We start from the raw sequence: 19,085 nt of genomic DNA on the forward strand, positions 1-19,085 counted from the left end.
ATGTTGTCAGGGACAGAAAATGAGCTTGTGTTATCAAAGTTATACTGAATCTATAGACAAGTGAATTTCACAGAAAAAGTAATTAGTGGAGATAAGCTTTTGGTTAGTAATTACCCATGGTTTTGAGAATGGTTTCTTTACCTGGAGTATCCAGCCTACCTAGCCTATTGTTTTCATTTTGCCTTTAGTAAATCCTAATAGGAAGGTCAACTGAGGCATACTCTTAAAATGCTCCGTAACTGTTGCCCGCCACCCCCCAAATAGTTTCTGACTTCAGGGTTCCATTTGGGTGTAGTTCTAGATTGGCTCATAGCTATTTTTGATAGTCTCTTGGGGCAAGAGCATTTACTTAAATATGTAAGGGTTTAACTGTTTGAAACCAAACCTTTCATTAAGAACACTACAGGCCTGGTGCACAACTTCATGCACCAGTGGGGTCCCTCAGCCTGGCCTGCGGGATTGGGCTGAAACTGGCTCTCCAGCATCCCCTAAGGCAGTGGTTCTCAACCTTCCTAATGCCGCGACCCTTTAATACAGTTCCTCATGTTGTGGTGACCCCCAACCATATAATTATTTTCGTTGCTACTTCATAACTGTAATTTTGCTACTGTTATGAATCATAATGTAAATATCTGATATGCAGGATGTATTTTCATTGTTACAAATTGAACATAATTAAAGCATAGTGATTAATCACAAAAACAGTATGTAATTATATATGTGTTTTCCGATGGTCTTAGGCGACCCCTGTGAAAGGGTCATTTGACCCCCAAAGGGGTCGCGACCCACAGGTTGAGAACTGCTGCCCTAAGGAGTCCCGGATTGCAAGAGGGCATAATTGGGGCCGGGGAGGGACATGGGAGGTTGGCTAGCCAGGGAAGGACTGTGGGAGGGCTCCAGGGTGTGTCCAGCTCGTCTTGCTCAGTCCTGATCGGCCGGACCCCAGCAACAAGCTAACCTACCAGTTGGAGCGTCTACCCCCTGGTGGTCAGTGCACGTCATAGTGAGCGGTTGAGTGGCCTTAGCATATCATTAGCATATTACGCTCTGATTAGTTGAATGGATGACCGGATTAGGCTTTTATTATATAGAACTAGGGGCCCAGTGCAGAAATTCATGCACCTTGAAAGGAACTGTGGGCTGCAAGGCTGTGGTGGGCACAGGGGGGTCTCGGCCCATCTTCTGTGCCCCTGCCCGGCCCCTCCCACCGAGGCCCCCAGTCTCCAGTCTGCTGGCAGCCCCGCTCCTGCCGCCACTGCACCCGCTGACGGTGCTGGCCCCGCTCACACCTGCTGATGGCACGGAGCGATTGGGGCTGGTGCCAGCAGTGGGTGCAAGCGGGGCCAGCACCATCAGCGGGTGCGAGCAGTGGCTGCTGCCCTGATTGCCCTCAGGAGCAGGGGGAGGTGGAGAAGCCCTCAGAGGCGATCAGGACCGGCAGCTGCCACTTGCAATCACTGACGGCGGCTCTGGCGCCGGCTGCCAGTGCGAGCGGGGCTGGTGCTGGCAGTGGGTGCAAGTGGCATCTGCTGGCCCTGATCACCCCTCAGGAGCAGAGGGAGGTGGAGAAGCCCTGAGGGGCAATCAGGGCCTGCGGCCGCTGCTCTCATCTGCTGACAGTGCCGAGCGAGTGGGGCTGGTGCTGGAAGCAGGTGCGAGCACCCAGCAGGGCCATGGCGTGTGGGAGCAAAGAATTTTCAATAACCACCAGAGGCTCACCCCGGTGACAGCCACTGGCGCCCTGCCTTGGTCTGGCGCCCCTGCTCACGTGTTCCACCATCCTGCTGTGGCCAATGCCCACCATGTTCCGCATCCTGCTGCCGACACCTGCCATGTTCCGCGCGCGCGCGCGCCCTGATGGTCAGCACATGTCATAGCGACCAGTTGTTTGGTTGTTCCGCCGTTCAGTTTATTTGCATATTAGGGTTTTATATATATATAGAAGATTCTTTGAGAGACAGCTGATTTGTATGCATTTGTCTATTTCCTTTGAATGAGACATACTAGGTTTTTAATGGCTGGCAAAACTAGCTTTTGTCCTTTGTGTACCAGCAACTTGAGTACTATTTGTGGAGTTAGGAAGTAGATTTTCTAAAGTTTCCTAAAAATACTAGCTTGATAGCAATTTGTGGTTACTGCATTTTCCCCATTGCATGCATCCTGTTTTTAAAAACCAAGATTATGGTCAGTTTGATGTCACAGTCAAAATGGGACTTGATCTTTTGTATTTAACCTCACTATCTTTATTCATGGTTAAATTATAATGCCTCTTTCCTCCTGGGGTGAGGAAGAAATGTTTAGTTTCAAATGAGTATCTTTGATAATGAAGCTATTTGCCTCAGTATTATAAAAGAGTAGACTAAGTGGCTAGAATTTTCTGATAAATAACATATAAGCAGAACCCAATATACAGGGTCATAGGAACATGTTAGACATGCATGAAGAGAAATGAAAGAGGGGTCACATTTCTGAGCTGATCATTCTTTTTGCTATTAAAAATTTCCAGTCCCTTCTATTTCTTAGATCTGGTGTCAAATTCTATTTTGACTTTTATAAGATTTTGTTTTTAACCAGAATTATTTCTGATTTTTTAAATTATTCCTGGCAACCTTACCTTATTTATTGTCGTTTTCTATTTGAAACATGTTGAAATTCTTTAGGTTAGTGGTTTTCAATGCATTTTTCTTTTGGAAAATTGGAAAAATTCAGAAAAAAAGCATAGTTAGACAACCCCCCTCTCTCAAGGGTAGTCTCTGAGCCCTAGTTTCCCCTCCCTACCCCCCACTTTCTCCCACACTGCCTTTGAGGTACCTCAACAGAACACCCAGGATTGGTCCTTTAAATTATAGAGTACAATGCTTGCATAAAAGGCCATTTTATTATTACATTTATAAGTATGCAGGCTACATTTTTTTGTGTGTGTGAACCTCGCTATATGATCTTATGAAGAAGTAGGAACAATTTTTCAGATGAGACTGGTTGAAGAAGTTGAAGAATCCAACCCAGATGTTGTAAACCATGACTCATTTCCCTATAAGATGAGCTCTCAGCTTAATAGAGACCCTTATCCACTTATCCAATAGCAAGCAGTACATTTGAGACTCAGGGTGTGTAACCTGGGGGTCTGGGACACCCCTGTATTATATGTAAAATTTTGTTTGTGTGTATTTTCTGGGATGAGAGAAGCCCATGGCTTTTTGTCATTCTTACAACTTAAAAAAATTTTTTTTAAAATTAATTTTAGAGAGGAAGAGAGAGAGAGAGAAGAACCAGAAACAGCAATGTGAGAGAGAAACATCAATTGGTTGCCTTCTGCACACTCCCTGACCAGGGATCAAATCCGAACCTGGGTATGTGCCCTGAGCAGGGATTGAACCCGCTACCTTTTGGTAAAAGATGACACTCCAACCAATTGAGCCACACTGGCCAGGGCTACAGCATATATCTATCCCTTCCTTCCTTCCTTCCTTCCTTCCTTCCTTCCTTCCTTCCTCCCTCCCCTCCCCTCCCCTCCCCTCCCCTCCCCTCCCCTCCCCTCCCCTCCCCTCCCCTCCCCTCCCCTCCCCTTCCATCTTTTTTAAGCCTGGCAATAGGAATTGACAACAGGACTGAATGAAAATCCTTGTGGATGATCAGCCATATCAAATGCTTATCCTCCTTACTTGTGCTAAAGTAATTTAACATTTGCATAGAGCTTTACAGTTTACAGAACTCTTGCACATATATTATATGACTTTCACAGCTATACCCTGTAAGAAGGTAGCATCATTCCTATTTGAAGAAACTCCTCAAAATAAAGAGAATTTAAATTGTGGAGATGTGACTCAAAAACTGACATTATTTCTTAGACTGAAATTAAACTAATCTGACATTATCCAGAATCCTATAACTACTATTTTACCTTACATTTTGTAAATTTACAGTTTGACCTGCCTAGTATTCAGCATCTTCTCCTATATCATTGCTAAGCAGCTTGCTTTGTAATTGGTAGGTTTATTCTTTCCTTTTTTATTTTTTAAGGAGAATCTTGTACTGCCTCTTTTTATTTCCATTACTCATGGACTTTCCATCTTGTTCATAATCTCTCAGATTTAATGGCGTATAACTCTAATAACATTCATTAATTCTTTGACTCCATACTGCTGTTATCACTCTCCCCATTCTAGATTGCTCTAAGGATAAAAAGGAATGAAGAATTCTTTTCTTTTTCATTGCCTTCTGCAATTAATATTTCCATTCTGATTCTCAGGTTAATTTTTTTGTTTCTTAAAGAAGTTTGGATAATCCAAACTTCCCAGCCTGTTGTGGAGCAGTCCTGAAGGCTACTGCACATCACTTGTTAAGCATTATTTCTGTAGAGACGAATAATAATGCTAACATTGAGTACTTACCATGTACCAGGCACTTTTTTATGCTGTGTTATTTAGTATAATTCTCACAATAACTCTATGACATTGCTACTGTTATTGGCTCTGTTCTACAGATTAGCAAGAAGCTCAGAGAGATTAGGTCACTTGCCTAAAAACATAAAATTAGGAACAGGGCCTCTTTTGAACTAGATTTTCCCATTTCTCCAAAGCAGAAGGCTGGCTTAAATATGCCAAGTAGATTCCTTTAGCTATTTGCATGGTATAATTTCAGAATGAAGGATGGGTCCTGGTTTAGAAGCTAGTGATGGGGACAATCTTAATTTCCAAGCCCTTGTTATGTCTGTCTGATAGAGGCAGATGTGAAAGGAAAAGATTTGAATTTGGAAAATTCTTTGTAAATACTGACATCTCTAAATATAGTTAAGACTAATCCATGAGATCAGACCTATATACCTCCTTCCTGCTGCAGAGAATGAGGTTACCCCATTTCCGTCCACTCCCAGAGCCTCAGACCTGCCTTACCCTTGGTTGGGTACACATGGAATGAGTGCATATATTGACTTATGAGCTGCCTCTGGTGTAAGGAATTTCATTTCTTACATGAACAGTAAGGGTAGGCAGACTGTATAAGTAACTTGTGTATACTGCCTCTTAGCAGTTAAGAGTTATTTAGACAGACTTGAAATACTGTGCCTATAACCACAGTATCAGTTTGTCTTACTAAATCTTCTTTTTGAGGTACATGATGAGAGAGAGAGAGCGCGCGAAAGAAAGAGAGAGAGAAATGGTCTTGTGTCCTTGGCTGTCATTTCCTCTTTATTATGAGGCATAAAGGAGAGAACAGCATGAGCCGCCCACAGGGAATTAGTAGTAGAGAGGGGCTTGAAGGGGGATCAGCTGTTTTTAAAAAAAAGTAAAAGCAGGCTAGATTTAAAGGCCTGGTTTGGCAGTAGTTAGCTGAGAGAGGGAGAGAAGTTTGTCTTATGACCTGTTCAATGATTGCCCTAGAGGTAAATGAAAATTTCAGCTGTAGAAAACATTGATGGTCCCTCCTCTGTGGAGTGAGGCTAGGTTTTTTGCTCCCTTAGGGCATAAGTGAAAGCAGTTTTCTTGGAATTGGACTAAACTTGCTCTTCTGTGTTTCCTTTTTCTTCTCACCCTCTGCTACATATCTACACATCCAGTTTTTCCTGCCAGAGAGCTCCTTCCTTCTCTGGCTGCCAGCCCCATCTGTCATCTTCGCCTCCCATTGCCCATCCCCAGCTTTGCAATTTTACATTATGCTTTTCCTGATTTTACTGTCTCCAACTTTTATACTCTGCCTATCCTCCTCCTCCACCCCCAGCTTCTAAATCCCTCCTTCCTCCAAAGCCAGTGGCCACCATTCAATTTCCTTCTTTCTCATTGTTGAACAGAATGCACTGATGTTAGAACTTTGTCAAACCTGTTTGAGATCTGAGCCCAGTTATGTATTATAGTGGGTGGAGATGATGGTAGGAAAGGGGCGGGAGGTTGTTTTTTTAAAATGTAGGCTTTCCTAAAACATTAGATGACTTTGGACTCAAAGATCGAACAGATGCTTCTGCTGGCCTTCCAACTTTAGGCAGTGTGCTCATGTTGAGGGCACATATTTGTTTGAAAACCCTTGGTAATGAAAGGCAGGACAGTGAGTCAGGCTCTGAGCTGCCTGCTTCCTCCTGCTGTTGCTAGCTGGTTCTCCTGAATGGGAGCTAATTTTGGATGGATAATAAAGTAGATGGTTGCTAATAACTTTCCCTTTCTAACTGTGATCTCACAGTATAGGCATACCTCATTTTATTGTTTTTCACAGATGTTGTGGGTATGTTTTTTTTGTTTGTTTGTTTTACAAATTGAAGGCAAGACATGCTCCCTGCACCAGCAAGAAGATTATGATTAGCTTTATTGCAGTGGTCTGGAACCAACCCACAGTATCTCTGAGATATGCCTGTATTATATAGAGAGGGTTTTTCCCCTCCTTTACTGCTAGAAGGAGAAATAGATGTTTTCATGATATTTGAAACTGCCAAGGAATCCCCTACGTGGCTTGTTTATAGGCAGTTAAGGTTTATTGGAAAGAACTGTAGATGAAGAGATGAAGACCTGTGTTCTGATCCCAGCTTTAGTCACGATTTGCTGCCTTAAGTGATCTTGGGCAAGTCATGAACCTTTCTCTGCACCTGCCCCATGAACTTTGTGAAATTATGTGAATGAAATGAGATGTGATATGTGTGGAAGCACTTTGTAAACTGTTAGGTTTTAGCTGAATGAACCCTTGGTGGAGTAAGTAGCTGAGAGTATGCTTGCACTGTGATTTGGTTTTCTGTGGACCCCACTCCAAGTTCTTCAAATAAACTTGGGTTTTTAAAAATTCTCTCTGCCATTGCCACCTTGTCTTATGAAAGTGTAACCTCAAGCAAATTTTGGACAAGTGAAAGTAGGCATCAACTTTAGTTTCTGGGCAGTGCCTGGCAACATTGTTGAGGCTTAGCCTTCACCATAGAGTTTAATTTAATTCATCATTATACATCTTTCATTCTTTTTGAGCTGGCCCCTTTGAGCCAGGCAACTAAACTATGTAGAGAGAGCCTGCCAAGTACCATGGGTATTTTTAAGACTAACTTTTCAGGATAATTTTCTAGTTGTATGGACTTATGGGATTATGGAGGGCATAGTCCATCCCTGCATTCATTGGCAATGAGTTGGGTTGCTGTTATTATTGGTTCCACTCCTGAGCTGACCCCCCATAGTAATTCTCACTCTGAAGATGGTCTTGTTCTCCTATGCCTGAGGGTCTTCAGTCAAGTAGAGGCTGCCTAATCACAGATAACTAGGTTGTTTGTTTGCCATAGGCCCAGGGAAGAATATGATGTGGGGAAAATCTAATCTGAATTCAGGATAGAATCTTGTATGAGAGAGAAATTTGTTACCCTTTCAGTTGAAATTTCCTGACTCCCAAGAGGTGTTCATAGGTTAGTTAATAACTTCTTGTCGAGGCCCACAAAAGACATTGTATTTTTAACAATGTGTTCATCCAAAAGAGAGATCCTGAACTTCGCGAATACACCTACTGCAACTTCTGGTTATCTTTCATCACTTGTCTGAGTTTAAACAGATTATGGTTTGTGCTCTAAGGAAAGACTCCTTCCTGACACCTGAGGCTTTCCCATTTTTACCAGCTGGGCCCATTGCTAAAATGCTTTCCAGTGGGCTTGCTTTTGCCTGGCCAGCACCTGGGCTGCCCCAGCTTGTAATTAGCCTGCCTTTGCTTCTTAAACTTCCCAGGGTGGTTCTTCTTCTAAAAGCTTGTATGAAATGCTGTTAACTGTTTCTTTAGAGTTTAAAAATTAATCCTTTTGTGTTCTTTGCAACTCATTTGCTTTTTTCTTTTCTTTAAATTACTATTAACACCTGTTGATTCTTTTTTTTTCTGATTGGCCTGTCACTGCATTCCTGCTCCCCCTCCCTCTAGCTGGGTTTGTCAAGTCGCCCATGTCAGAAACTAAGCTCACTGGGGACGCCTTTGAGCTGTACTGTGATGTGGTCGGGAGCCCCACGCCAGAGATCCAGTGGTGGTACGCAGAAGTCAACCGAGCAGAGTCTTTCAGACAGCTGTGGGACGGTGCACGGAAGCGCCGTGTCACCGTAAACACCGCCTACGGGTCAAACGGCGTGAGTGTGCTGAGAATAACCCGGCTCACCTTGGAGGACTCTGGGACTTACGAGTGCAGGGCCAGCAACGACCCCAAGAGGAATGACTTGAGGCAAAACCCCTCCATAACATGGATTCGAGCCCAGGCCACCATAAGCGTCCTTCAGAGTGAGTTCAGCACCCTACAGTAGTAGTACTGTAGTCATTAGAGGTGGCCCAATGATCCTTCCCTTCTGCTTCCTTTCCCTCTTCCCCAGTATGATCACTCACCCCACCCCTTGTCTTCGTTTTTTTCAGACCCATAATCCTACTAATTGTAGTGTATGAAAACATCTGTGGCAACCTTTTTTCCCCTTTACTGTCCTTTCTACCTCCCGTATTCCCCACCCCTTCTCTGTGTCTTTCTCCTCAGGAACAAAGAACTTGGGGAAATTGTGACTGTCCAAAATCATCTGCATTGGGAAGAGGTGGGGAGGAGGGAGTACTGGGGAGACTGAAAAACAAACAAAAAAACCCCACATAAAACTCACAAAACCAGGCAGTCAAACCAGCATAGTGTTGAATTGTTTCTTTTCTTCCCCTTTAATTTTATAGTAGGTTTCCTGCTATCCTTTTGCTGATTTATTCTCTGGTGTCTTTCTATTTTTGTTTCTCTCTACAATCTAACTACTTTTTATTTCTTCTATTCATTTGTTTGAAGCTCTCTGGATAGCTGCCTTCACCTCTATAGTTTTCAATTTATGTCTGCCCAGCCTTTTCCCTCACTGTGACTTGGTGTCATTCTGTTCTGTGATGGGAATGTCGCTATTGGTGCGGTGTTGGTGGTATGTTTTGGTTGTTGGATGGCATGTAAGTTTGGATATTTCCGTAGTTCCAGTTCTTTTTCTTTTCTAAAACAGTGGCATGCACTTCTTTGATAACAGCCTTCCACTATAGCAGTATGCTCCTCACTGGTCCTGCCCATCCAGTCCCCTGTTCTCTTAAAAGCAGCAGCCTAAGATTTCCTCCATATGTCTTGCTATGGAGTCAGGTGACTCTAAGCTGCAAGGTATTTAATTAAAACCCCATCACGCTGTTTTGAAATCACAGATGCATCTGATCCCTATTCACAAACATGTTGACTTTGATGACTGATTGTTGGCACTGTGCTCCTCATCTCAGAGGCTGGCTACCCAGAAATAGTTTGGAAGACAATCAATCACACTAGCCTTTAATTGTGTCTTGAAAAAGAAAAGGAAACTAGAATCCAACCCTGTTCCTCTGAGTGATGAGGGTAAGCTGAGCTGCTGCCTCATAATCATCCCCTGCATCTGTTGTAGCAAGTACAAGTAAGACATTAGACACAGGAGCTTTTGGGGCCATCTCTGTTTCTGAAAAGTGTCTTGCTACTTGTATGGTGGGAAGGAGAGGAAGGGAGAAGCTACTACAGAGCCAGTACTCTCAACCAGGAAGACTTCTGGCTCTACATCTGACCTGATTATAATTGAGAGAACATTTTCTATTTAATGAAAAGATCCTCTGTGTTTTTTTCACCTTCTCTTCAAGGATTCAGTAGTAAGAGACCTATAACCAGTTCTGGCTTAAAGAACTGATTGATTTAGAGAGAGTAAAAATAAAATAGCAAGTTAGTCATCCTTTATAGTAATTAAGAAGATGCCTATGAAGAAAGGAGGCCTTGAGGAGAGAGAGGAGAGGCAACTGCAGTTGGCACTGTTGAATCAGAGAAACTGCTTCTGGAAAGGGGAAAAGAAAACCTTGTCTATGTGAAAATGGGGAACATTAACCCAATAATATTTTTTATTTAACATTTTTTCCCTTGCACGCCTCCTTCTCCTGCCCCCTTGCTCCTTTCCTTAAAACAGTAGAATTACCCAAATGGCCACAAAGATCTGCAGAAGTTTATAGGCATGGACTGGCATTTGCTATTTATATTGCCAGGAGCCTGACTCTAATAGACTCTCAGTTAAAAGGTTATGCCTTGGGGATAGAAGAAGAGGACTGCCAGTCTCAAGAGTACATAGCATTCCCCCAGTTTACTTGCAAATAAGCTTCCTAAGTTTAGGGGTGTCTGCGTGAGGTTGAATGAAACCCTGGCTAGTTTGGTATTTCCTCAGACTTCCCTATCAGTCATTTAACTCTAGTTAACTGTTTTTAGAGAGCCAGACTGCTGCTGGTGCTTCTCCTCCTCCTCCTTTTCTATTTTTTTAAAGCACCCGGATTCCACTCTAATCAGATTGTTTTATGATCCCCAAGGACATTTGCCTCCTGTGGAAGCTTGAAGTCTTCTGCCTAAGAATGACCTCCTGGTAGTACTTTCCCCTAAAGCTCCTTGAGTAATGTAAGGCTGGAAGAGAAATGTGCCCAGTTTTTGGGATATCTCTCTGGCCACTGCATGTTCTACATATGAATGATGGCTAAGGTAAGGATCTCTTACTGCTTCTAAATAGGAATTTGTGGCAGGTAAAAAAATTTGTTATAAATGTTCATTTCTCTTGGACTTTTTGTAGGCATTGCTTGGTCACAGAAATAAAAGCCCCACCTCCATCCTGGTACAGAATGCAGATGTGGCTTTGTGCCCAGAGAGGATGGTCTAGCACTGGTTTCCATATACAGCAGTCATGGGAGACAGGTTACCCCACCTCACTACCTTTCTAATGTGCAGAATCATATTTAAACTATTTACATTATTCACTTGCTCCCAGCTGATTCTCTCCTGGATCTTTAACACTTAGGGGAAAAGTGCTTTCCTTTGTCTTCTAAGAATTCTTGGCAGAAAGTCTACCAGGTTGCTTTTATCAACTTCTTAATAACCCTGAGCTGTAATGGTCATTTGCATCACCATAGGTAAGAGTAGCATTTACTTTGGCTTCCTTGTATTTAAACATCTGGAAGCTCTTGGCCTCATTCTCAGAGTTTGCCCTTTCTCAGTGTAGTCTGAGAGGAAGAACCAGAAGGAGAGCCCCAAATGGGACTGAAAATGATATTGGATAATAAAAATTAGGCAAAAACCTAAAAGTGTGTTTTGAGTTTTAATGTTACCTTTATATTTTTTAAATTTCTGTGGAGTATTGGTTATCTCTCTTTTGTTTTTGCTTGGTTTTGATTTTTCTTGGAGTTATGATGCTTTTTGTTGATGATGTGTGTGCGCCTTCCATTGCAGGGTTTGTAACCGTTCTGCTCGACTTAAGACCCAGGGATTTGGCTACTGTCGGTGTGTTTTGGAAACCATGGGACACCACTGCGCTAACATGTTTACATGCATCTGCTTCTGTGTTAGTGGCTGCTATGCCTCCATTATCTGTACATAGAGACCCTGTTTGATGTTACCAATAAGGACCAGTGCTGACTGGAAGATAACCACTATCTTTTTGCCAGAGTTGGAAAATATTGAGAACCAATTTAATTGAGCAAACTTAAGGATTTGCTTTATTTATCACATTTTTTTTGACGACCTGACCTATACAGTCAGAAATGTTACATTATAAGGTGGTCCTTGGGCATTACAATGTTCAAGTGTCCCATGACCTCTTTATTCCCTTCCTCTCCCCACATAATGAGCACAGCTTAGTTCCAGTGGAGGGAGAGAGTTCTGTCCTCTAGAGTTAACCTCAGCATTACATTGCATAAAGTGGTGTCAGGGAGCTGCTACAAAGTTGTAGACAGGATGTAGTCAGGTACAGGGATATGGAAAGTCAGTCAAGGATTTCTGAAAAAGAATTGGGAAAAAAATAAAAAAGCAAATACCTAATTGTGGAATGGGAAAAGATGGCTAATTTAGACTTACCCTGAAAATGATTGACCAAAAATAGAAAAAGAACTAAGCCTGGGAAAAGAGTAAAGATAAATAACATCATCATCTTGACTTTAATACACTGATGGAATTCCAAGTGCTTTAAGGATGAACCTTCCAGGAATGATATAGTGTGCCTTAAAAATTTTCTGGTCATTGTCCTATAACATTTGACTTAGGTTATTTTTGTAGCTGTTAAAACTAGTGATCCCTGGTTATTTTAGCCCAGGATAGAACCAGAGGATAAAGTATATAACTTGCTTTGGGTGGAAGGTATGTAGGGTGTTTTGGGTTGGGGGGCAGGGATAGAGAATTGAGCCAGATGTGTTTTAATAGGCCGGGCTTTGCCACTAACAGTAATAATGGCCTTGCACAGTCATTTTACCTTTCTAGCTCTTAAAGAGTGGGATTCAGTGAACTCTAAGGGCCTTTCTTCTAAAATTCCAGGAGCCCATAATACCAACATATACTGTATTCTAGTTACAATTATATTATCTCAGAATGGGATGTGTTTTAAAAGTACAGTTCTGAAAATAATTTTGTTTTAGGAATAAATAAATATGGGCTGGAGAGAACTAATGGTTCCTTAAGAATTTTCCCTCAGCAAAATTTGGAAAATGCTTTTAGGATCTACACTGCCTCCCCCCGCCCCATAATTAATGACCATGGCTGGTTTGCCATGGTCTTATCAGATTTACATGTAAGACAACCCGTATATGTATTACCTAGTTATTGCTATTCTGTTCAAGGTCCTAGTGACTCCATAGGGAGTTTATTAGTTATATAAATGATACTGTCTTTATCTTTAGAATTGTAAGGTGGAGACTGGGTTTCTATTTGAAGGGGAATTAATTGGTGGTTCTTATGTCATAAAATGGTGGTATTCAAAAGTGTAAATGGGTTGTTGCCAGTACAAGCACCCGTAATACTCCCATTCTTTTCACATCTAGGCCAACTGGTCTTCAGGCTGTTGTCTGCGCTAGTGGTCATTTGCTTATAATCATTGTTTTTCCTTTTTTGACTTCCTCCAAAGTTGGTAAAGTGAAATTCCTTATGTGGTCCTGTCTACCCTCCCTCTTTTTCTAGTCTCCCCATCCTACCCCGTCCAACTTTCAGGCCAGGGTCGCAGAAAATGGAAGGCTATGGCTCCCTATCATTGTGCACTCTTATTACAGAGCCAGATATTGTCACCAGTGGAGAAGTCATTATTCGAGACAGCCCTGCTCTCCCTGTCACCCTGCAGTGTAACCTCACCTCCAGCTCTCACATCCTTACATACAGCTACTGGACAAAGAATGGGGTGGAACTGACTGCCACTCGTAAGAATGCCAGCAACATGGAATACAGGTGAGAGGGGCTAGCGGCTTCTGAGAAGATGGGAAGGAGTGTGGCTGAGCTTACTTGATACTCATAATCTGTAATTATGCTATGTGAGAGAGACATGAGATATATATGGTCCTCCTCTGGAGAGTCTAATCCAATATAACTGAGGTGAGGCTCAGCAATCTCTAAGAGATTTTCAAATGATTCTAATGAGCCATAGATGATCCTGTCATTATGATAACAGATTGAAGGCATAGGGAGTGGTTTTACTCAGGGTCACAATGTTAGTCAATAGGAAAGTCACTATTAGAATGCAGGTCTCTTGACTTAATCCTGTAGTTTGAGGAATCAAATTGAAATCTGCTTTAGGACTCTTAGAGTAAGGCCACCCTAAGTGATCTTTCCACTGGGTAGATGATTTCCTAGTGAATTACCTTTTAGGAGTGTTTAACATAACCATAACCTGATCAGGACCAGTGGATACAGGGCTGTTTAGTGATCTGGAATAAGGATGGTAGCTTGGAAATAATCCTTTGATGAAAGGGAGATATTTGCTAATTGATGTTATCTGGCACCCAAAGATTTGGTGCTTTTTTGGAATATCTAGTAACACATGGCACCTCACCTTTCAGAATAGTTTGTTCCTGGTTAAAAGCTAATCTGGAAAAGGATCAACTAATCCTGCTGGCAGCATGATACAGTGCAAAGAAAGAGTACACTGCAGTGAGAACAGGAGAACCTGTGTATCCAGTAGTAGCAAGGCCATTCTGCAGTATTTTGCAGAATTGAGATCTTTTCATACCCCTTATTTAGTTGATCCACATTAATCATGGATCCTCCTCCTTTTTGGGGGTAATGAAACTAAGATTCAATAACTGTTGCTTGCTTTCAAGGCCAAATACTATATTTAATAAGTTTCAGAATCAAGGCTAGGTTTCAGGTCTTCTTTCTGAAATATATGTCATTGTTTTTTTCTACTGTACCATATCGGTAAGTGGCAAGTTAATCTATCTCCACTGTAGTTTCTTCTGATATAAACTTGGAAATATAGCCTCTGTTATATATCCTTACAGTTTGGAAAAGGTTAATCAAATAGAGGTGTTGGGTGGAATAAAAGGCATTATTTCTTGGTCTGTCCATTAGTTTTACAAATTTTATTTTTGATTTTTACAATACCAAACATCCAGTCATGTTTCTCTTGGGTCTTGTGCTATGTCACCCAAAAAGCTTTACATTGTAACTTCATAAAGTTTGAGCTTGACTTTATAAATGCATTTTCTCTTTTTTTTTCTCAGCGTATTTAAAGCTCTCCAGAAGTGTTCTGCATTGTCGGCGTTTTTTTTGGAATCTGTGTTCTCCCACATTTTGTGGAATAACAACTGATGAGTCCCTTGGGCCACCCAATAAGTCAGCTCTGGAGCCAGTCTCAGATCTTGCTTCTGCTTAGTCCAGTGGTTCTCAACCTTCCTAATGGCTCGACCTTTTAATACAAATCCTCATGTTGTGGTGACCCCCAACCATAAAATTATTTTTGTTGCTACTTCATAACTGTAATGTTGCTACTGTTATGAATCGTAATGTAAATATCTGATATGCAGGATGGTCTTAGGCGACCCCTGTGAAAGGGTCGTTCGACCCCCAAAGGGGTCGCGACCCACAGGTTGAGAACCGCTGACTTAGTCACTAGTGGACATTTTCCATTTGCCTCATTTGCTTCTCAGTAGCTAGTCATAGGCGTGACCTTATCTTCCCAAATCTTCTCAAGGAATTTAGAATAGTCTAAGCCCTGGAGATGGAACTTCTGCTCCTCCTCCAAGTTCTGGGACATTTGCTCCAAGCAGGTTACTCCTGTCTGTTTTCCGATTGGGAGAATATTGATTTAAGAAGAGGCACCTGTGTCAAATTGGGAAGGCTCTTGACTGCTCCTCTGAGACTATTATGTTACCATAGATATGCTGAGATAGTCGGGGGATGGGCAGTGTCTTTCCTCATCCATGGTCTCTTAACTCTTGTTTTTGGAATCAACAATAAGAGGATAAATGCATTGGGCTAGTCAGTGGTTGAGGTGAGGAGTTTTTCTGAAATTTACTAGTGCAGTAGAGATGTGACCATCACAAGTATCATATTTTAGCCACTGAGCAAAAAAGCAGGAGCTATAGAATGTTTATTTTCTGGCCTGAAGGCTGTTGTTTCTCTGCTTTCTGTAATTACACACCAGCATTTCTGTACATGTTTAGGGGGGTGATGTATAGGCCAGACTGGACTGAGCTGGTGTGAAGCTGGTCCACAGTGGCAAGAAAGCTTATTTCAGATGATCCCGTGGAATTCAAGGAAGTGCTGTTCTGGCCATTATACATACTTCCTACAGTCCTTTCTGTCACTCTGCTTAATTTGTTTTTTGGGGTTTTTTTTTGTTTTTTTTTCACTCTGCTATATTTGGTTTGGATCTGTGCACAGCTGTTCATTCATTTGAGTTTGTGTTCAGTCATTCATTTGTTCATTCCTTTACTATATCCATGTACCATGCTATGTGCTGGATATAGAATTATGCATCAACTAAACAGTGCCTAGCCACATAGAACTTAGTTTGTTGGGAAAATGGACAATGATCAATCACATAAATATACAGGGTGGGGCAGAAGTAGGTTTACACTTGTGAATATACAAAACACAGAATTTATTCTATATTATTATTTATAAATTACTAGAGGCCCTGTGCACGAAATTTGTGCAAGGGGCTCGGCCCTCGCAGCCTTGGCCGACCCTCACAGGCCCTCTCAGCCCTGGCTTCATCTGGAAGGTCATCTGGCTGTTTGGTCTAATTAGCATATTAGCTCTTTATTATATAGGATTATATTATTTTCCATGCAAACAACTCTAAACCTGCTTTTGCCCCACTTTCTATAATTATGCATTGTGATAAGTTCAGTGTAGTTTGAGAGAGAGGATGTCAGGAAGGGGGGATGTCACTTAGGTTGAGGGTGAGAGGTGGGCCAAGATAATGGAAAAGGAGCTTAGGTGGCTATGAGTGATGGGAAGAGCATGCTATATAAAGAATGTCAAAGTTTTGAGATAGGAACAAGTTTGGCACATTAAAAAAACAAAAGAGACCAGCAGGGCTGGAAAGTGGCTGAGATGAGGCTAGGGAGGTGGGCAAGGTGCCAGATCATGCAGGGCCCTGGAGTTTTAGCTGCAGCTAAAATCCTTAAAAGTTTAGCTACATCTCTGGCAGATGCTTTGATGGCAGATTTTTTGTTTGTTTGTTTTTGTTTATTTTGTTACTATCTCTGGGTCCTGTTAGTGAGTAGACTTACTGAAAGGCATGCTGCTAAAATACAGGGTAGGAAGTACAGGACTACTAAAACAAGGTCTCTAGGGAAGCACAGAAACAAGTTTGCATTTTTTCCTGTTCTTATTTATTTGACTGGAACTACGAGGTGAGCAAGAAGTCCATCGCCTGTATCTGAATATAGATTATAATGCTTTGTACAGCCTTTTATTTTGATTGTTTTGTGGTTTATTTGCGCCATTAGACTGGAACACCTTAAGGTTTGGGAACATGTGTCATTTCATCTTTGTATTTCTGGCACCCAGTAAGGAGTAACCCAGAGGGAGGTTTTTCCTTTTAGGTAGGAGGATGTAAGTTGCATTCAGGGGCACAATTTGGAAAGCAGAGTCCCTGGTTGCCCCCCTAGATTCTCTTTTTGTATATTTTGACTATTCCCAGCTTCCTTACTTGATTTTTCTTCCTATCTCTGCAGGATCAGTAAGCCGAGAGCTGAAGATTCAGGCGAATACCACTGTGTATATCACTTTCACAGTGCTCCTAAAGCAAATGCCACCATTGAAGTGAAAGGTACAACCCAACAGAGGCTGTGGTGTGAGCCTCTCACTCTTCTTCTGAAATACTATTTTGGTCTGGACCCCCAGACTTCAAGCTTTTCTTGTTTCCATTATGGGAGGCAATATAACGTTATTAGGACTTAGGAGCTCAGCTACCCAGGTTTAAATCCATACCCCATCATCTACTAGCTGTGGGACTGTGATAAATTATTAATTTATGTACATTTGTTTGTAAAACCTGCCTCATGGGTTTGTTAGGTGGATTAAATAAGTTTACATAGTAGGTTGAATCATATGAAATTACTGTTTTTTGTATTTTAAAAATGCTTGAATGTTGACAGCTGTGTGGTTCAGCCTTATGTAAAGCTCTTAGAGCAGTGCCTTCTGAGTATTATTATATAGGTCTCTCCAATGGGCCAGCAGAATTTGTCAAAGTACAGTGTTCTGGGTAAACATTAACTATTTATGGATAATTCATTATAATTTTCCTATTAACTCTGGGTGCATGGCATCTTAAAGATGAGGCTGCAGCTCAAAGATCCAAGAAAGACCAATAAAATTGTATGAGTTGGAACTACTTAAGTACATCATTAATCCCAGCTTTCCTGTGTTATTTCATAGAAGCAACTGAGATCCAGAAAAGAAACCACTGCTCTGTGCCATACAGTGAGTTGGTGGTCAAGCTAGCATAGAACCTTAGGTTTTGACTCCCAGTCCTTTGTTTTTCCATTTTATGAAATGACCATAGGGAGGCGTGGTTACTGTTTGAAGTCAGACTGAAGAGATGAGGGTTGTTGTTGTTGTTTTTTTAATTTAAATTTTACTTAGGAAGACATCTTGTTCTTTAAATCCATAGGGTATGGTCTTTAGAAGCTAGAGGGATACATTTAGGAAATAGGAAGGGCCTACTATATGTAGGTATTCAGGTGTTCCTTAAATATTTAGAAGACTAAAAATTCAGATTCAAGAAAGGCTTAGACACATTTACAGTTTCTATTATATGTTGTTATTAAATGAAAGTAATGCCTTGGTGACACAGCCCTGACTTGTGAGTACATGGACAGCCAGTACCTTTTCTGGCTGCCAGGTTGAATTCTAAATGCCTGAAGGGGTTGAGTCACAGTTGCATGGTTTCAGTCTACACAGGCCAGAGAACCTGGATTTGATTAATTCAGTGGCTTTTCTTGGAGAGATCTGGGTTTACCTTTGTTTTTAAAGAATGCCACATTTGTTCAACATGAGGATGAAGGTATGAGAAAGCATTTTCTCAGCCAGCCAAGGGCCTTTCCCCACTTGGGTGAGCTGAGCTCTGTGGGGAGACTCCTCTGTAAGACCTGAGGACCTGCAACATTCCAGGCTGAGCCTTTGGAACAAAGTCCAAGTGCAGAGGGAACAGGTTGAGTGAGAGAAGGAAAGTGGTGTGTCTAGTTAATAGTCCTCTCCAAGTCTAAAGGATAATTACATACAATTACAAGTCCTGATGAACTGTAATCTTAGCGATTTGATGTTAATGATTTCTAAGCAGCACTTTTAGGAGTGGAAACAAAGGTTGTTTTTCCATTGGTTTGGCTGCTCGAGGTGGGATTCGGTGGCCCAGAGGCACCTTTCCTCTCATTCTGTTGAGCAGATATGAAGTGATCTGGAGGTCAGGGAAGAGGAGGCTACAGGCAAGAGTGTTTCCAGAGGAAGGGACAGCTTAGACGGTATCTTGCCATAGTGAAGGTGCAGACTGTGCACTGTTGCATTTTTACTGTACAATAGCCCTGTGAGGAGGATTGGGCAGGTGGTGATAATCCTGGTTTTAAAGAAGTAGACCTAAAGAAAATTCTTTCTATAGAATCCTAAAACATATTTTGTGACTAGCTTGGACAGATATGTTAGTCTCTTAAGAAAATTCATAAAGAATTCTAGTCTTTCTCTCTTCCCTCTCTTATCGAATACCTGGACAGAAAACAGTGAAACACTTAACGTCAGTCAGGTAATGGATAGTTTAGTATGGTAAAGACTGGACATTTGGCTTTTTCTGTGTAAGTTTTTAAAGGTTTGCCTCAAGCCCCGGATCATATTCTAGGCTAGCTCCTGAGTGTGG

General features: G+C 41.8%; 1 protein-coding gene across 2 annotated transcripts in view; it reads left to right on the forward strand.

Annotated features, from left to right (window-relative positions):
• Nucleotides 1-19,085, forward strand: part of NPTN (neuroplastin) — a 77,598-nt gene that overhangs the window by 38,402 nt on the left and 20,111 nt on the right. For both annotated transcript variants that reach the window (XM_070430660.1, XM_070430651.1), the window contains exons 2-4: nucleotides 7,861-8,208; nucleotides 13,006-13,177; nucleotides 16,915-17,009. In XM_070430660.1, coding sequence (XP_070286761.1) covers nucleotides 7,861-8,208; nucleotides 13,006-13,177; nucleotides 16,915-17,009 — 615 coding nt within the window. The remainder of the gene's footprint in view (nucleotides 1-7,860; nucleotides 8,209-13,005; nucleotides 13,178-16,914; nucleotides 17,010-19,085) is intronic.

Source organism: Myotis yumanensis, unplaced genomic scaffold, assembly GCF_028538775.1.
Source record: "Myotis yumanensis isolate MYYU_CA2020_CCGP unplaced genomic scaffold, mMyoYum1.0.hap1 SCAF_1, whole genome shotgun sequence".
NCBI classification, from domain to species: Eukaryota; Metazoa; Chordata; class Mammalia; order Chiroptera; family Vespertilionidae; genus Myotis; species Myotis yumanensis.